This window comes from Bubalus bubalis, chromosome 9, assembly GCF_019923935.1.
Source record: "Bubalus bubalis isolate 160015118507 breed Murrah chromosome 9, NDDB_SH_1, whole genome shotgun sequence".
In the NCBI taxonomy this organism is placed as follows: domain Eukaryota; kingdom Metazoa; phylum Chordata; class Mammalia; order Artiodactyla; family Bovidae; genus Bubalus; species Bubalus bubalis.
In genome coordinates this window covers 70,808,199-70,811,868 of record NC_059165.1, presented here as the reverse complement: position 1 = coordinate 70,811,868, position 3,670 = coordinate 70,808,199, and the positions used below count along the sequence as shown (strand labels likewise).

General features: G+C 42.3%; 1 protein-coding gene across 1 annotated transcript; it reads left to right on the top strand.

Moving 5' to 3' along the window:
• Positions 1 to 1,212: 1,212 nt before the first annotated feature.
• Positions 1,213 to 2,277, top strand: LOC102392938 (olfactory receptor 2V2-like). The gene has a single exon (XM_006075946.3). It carries the CDS (start codon positions 1,217 to 1,219, stop codon positions 2,162 to 2,164), a length of 948 nt encoding a protein of 315 aa, XP_006076008.3. The 5' UTR covers positions 1,213 to 1,216; the 3' UTR covers positions 2,165 to 2,277.
• The last annotated feature ends 1,393 nt before the right edge of the window (positions 2,278 to 3,670 follow it).

Genomic DNA, 3,670 nt, shown 5'->3' with positions numbered 1-3,670 from the left:
AAAAAAAATCTGGACCAAATATCCAGGAAATATCTAGGAAAATATCTGGGAAAATATCTTTTCATTGACATGTGCTGCTCTGTACTTAGTCTCTCAGTCACTGCTCTTTGTGACCCCATGGACTGTAGCCTGCCAGGCTCCTCTCCATGGAATTTTCCCTGCAAGAACACTGGAGTGGGTTGCCATTTCCTTCTCCTTGATTTCAGTACCACCTCACTCCAGTACTCTTGCCTGGAAAATCCCATGGATGGAGGAGCCTAGTAGGCTGCAGTCCATGGGGTCGTGAAAAGTCGGACATGACTGAGCAACTTCACTTTCACTTTTCACTTTCATGCACTGGAGAAGGAAATGGCAACCCACTCCACTGTTCTTGCCTGGAGAATCCCAGGGACGGGGGAGCCTGGTGGGCTGCCCTCTATGGGGTCGCACCGAGTCGGACACGGCTGAAGCGACTTAGCCGCAGCAGCAGCATACTGAGGTAGGATTACCTGCCCTTGATTTCAGCACCAGTATACTAGAGCCCCTATCCTGGAGTCAGTCAAGCTCTCATTCTTCTTAAGAGGTTTGGGGATGAAGTCACTGCTTCTCCCTTGTGACTTTTCTGTCACTCCCAATATAATTGACAACAATAATATCCAACAGCGACTCTTCCTTCTCATGTGGGGCACTAGAGAGCCCTTCATTTCTATATATATTTAAAGTACTGCAGAGTGGTTATCATAACAAAACTCTAAGAACAAAGAGAAAGATGTAGACTAAAGATAAACTCATGCTTCATTCCCTTCCATTTTATAACACATATAAATTGTCTCAAGAATGAAATGATTTAAGTCCTGTTAGACATAATTTACCAAGTCAATGTGCCCTCTGATAAAAGGCTCAGTGTAATATAGTAAAGCCAATACCTTCTCTGTTGAAGGAAATTGACCAAAGGGCCTATGAAAGATAAAATAATTCTTTCCATTCTTATTGACACAGATACATCCCAATACGGCTATGCAGTCCAATTCTGTAAACCAGAAAGTTTCCTGTTGCTGTGTTGGGGTTATGAAGGGTTGCCTGCTTCAATGTCCCAAAGCTTATGTTGTTAAACATTCTTGAGTTACAAACATAACAGCTGCCTGAAGATGTGGAATATAGAGGTCAATAAATAAATTTCAGTCAATCCAATATTTTTTGTCCATGTTTTCAGGTGACCAGGAACATCAGCTGAGCCATGGAGATATGGTTGAATCAATCATCCACAGATGACTTTGTCCTCTTGGGCATCTTTTCCTACAGTTCCACTGACCTTGTTCTTTTCTCAGCAGTCATGATGGTCTTCATAGTGGCCCTCTGTGGGAATGTCCTCCTCATCCGCCTCATCTACATGGATTCTCGACTTCATACACCCATGTACTTCTTCCTTAGTCAGCTCTCCCTCATGGACCTGATGTTGGTCTGCACCAATGTGCCTAAGATGGCAGTCAACTTCCTGTCTGGCAGGAAGTCCATCTCCTTTGTAGGTTGTGGCATACAAATGGGTCTTTTTGTCTCACTCATGGGATCTGAAGGGCTCTTGCTGGGACTTATGGCTTATGACCGGTATGTGGCCATTAGCCATCCACTTCACTATCCTATCCTCATGAGTCAGAGGGCCTGTCTCAAGATTGTTGGGAGCTCCTGGGCCTTTGGGATAATAGATGGTTTGATCCAGATGGTGGTAGTAATGACATTTCCTTTCTGTGGCTTGAGGGAGGTGGACCACTTCTTTTGTGATATGTTATCCTTAATGAAGCTGGCCTGTGCAGACACATCTATTTTTGAGAACTTTGCTTTTGCTTGCTGCATCATCATGCTGTTTCTTCCCTTCTCCATTATTGTGGCCTCCTATGCTCGCATCCTGAGAACTGTGCTCCACATGTGCTCTACTCAAGCTGGTAAAAAGGCTCTGGCCACATGTTCCTCCCACCTGACAGCTGTGTTCCTCTTCTATGGGGCAGCCATGTTCATCTACCTGAGACCTAGGAGCTACCGGGCCCCAAGCCATGACAAGGTGGTATCTGTCTTCTACACAGTCCTTACTCCTATGCTCAACCCCCTCATTTATAGCTTGAGAAACCAGGAGGTGATGGGAGCCCTGAAGAAAGGGCTGGACCATTGCAGAATTGGCAACCAAACCTGAACTTCAGGCCAGATATTGTGACTCTGTGATGTTGGATAAATAAACTCTATGTGAGGCTCAATTATCTTATTAATAAGAGAATCATGAAACCTGAAGCCTCAGAGAGGTCTTTTTCAATCCCAAGGAACTATTAGATGACTCTGATTGGACAAAAAATTAAAAGGTTTTCCCCTTCCATTGTTTTTGGACTGATCATTTTGTTTAAAATGGAATGCAGGATTTTGTAAACTCAATAGCAGTGTGGAAATAAGACATTGGGATTTTGGTCTCTTAAATTGAAATTGTTCATACTATCAGAGAATGCCCTGACCCTAACTTCCTCACTGGTAACCTTCACCATAGAGTCAGAGCCTGCTGCTGCTGCTGCTGCTGCTAAGTTGCTTTAGTCATGTCCGACTCTGTGCGACCCCATAGACGGCAGCCCACCAGGCTCCCTGTCCCTGGGATTCTCCAGGCAAGAACAGTGGAGTGGTTTGCCATTTCCTTCTCCAATATATGAAAGTGAAAAGTGAAAGTGAAGTGTCTCAGTCATGTCCAACTCTTCGAGACCCCCTGGACTGCAGCCTACCAGGCTCCTCCGTCCACAGGATTTTCAAGGCAAGAGTACTGGAGTGGGTTGCCATTGCCTTCTCCAGAGTCAGAGCCTACTATATGCCAAACACAGTGCTTTGTTCCTTATATGTTTACAGAGGTATCACTTGTCTTTTATTTATATGTCTAACACAGATATACCCTCACACTACCATCTTAGATGAAATACTTCTAGATGACAAAAAAAGAAGTTAGTAAAATTCTCTAGAGAATGTGAATGCTTCACCCTAGTACTAGAATCATTATAATGACTTTCTCAAAGAATAAAAGTGCAGTCTTTTAGATTCATGATGAAAGAAGTAAGTACTTGCTTATTGGTATATTCACATAAAAATATGCATAAATGTTTTATATATATATGCAAACTTCCAATGAAATCAGTCATTTTTTTAAATTTGTTTTTAATTGAAGGATGATTGCTTTACAATATTGGTTTGATTTCTGCCACACATCAACATGAACTAGCCATAGGTGTATATATGCCCCCTCCATCTTAAAGCTCCCTCCCACTCCACCACCCCTTTTCCTACCCCTCTAGGTTGTTAGAGCTCCAGTTTGAGTTCCCTGAGTCATATAGCAAATTTCCATTGAATCAGCCATATTTTATCATTTCTGTTTCTATCAATAAACTAGGAAAATTATATTATTTTTCTTTGGGGGATTAAGATTGAAACATAAATGGGAGAATTTGATCTGTTATTTCAAATTTATTTTCACACACTTTTATTTGAACAACTGGGATTATTTGTATTCATATAGCTAAACTCCGGACTAGCTCTTGTACACATTTGCAATAAAACCATCTTTTCCTGGGGTAAAAATACTCTTGGTTGCATGCAGACAGAAGAGAAAGGATAGAACTGGGCTCTGGAAGTTGGACCAAGCCAGAGGAAGACATTTGCACTGTTTTCTGTT

Bases quoted from the DNA above. Each gene is read 5' to 3' on its own strand.
- LOC102392938 (XM_006075946.3), top strand. From the start codon at position 1,217: ATGGAGATATGGTTGAATCAATCATCCACAGATGACTTTGTCCTCTTG.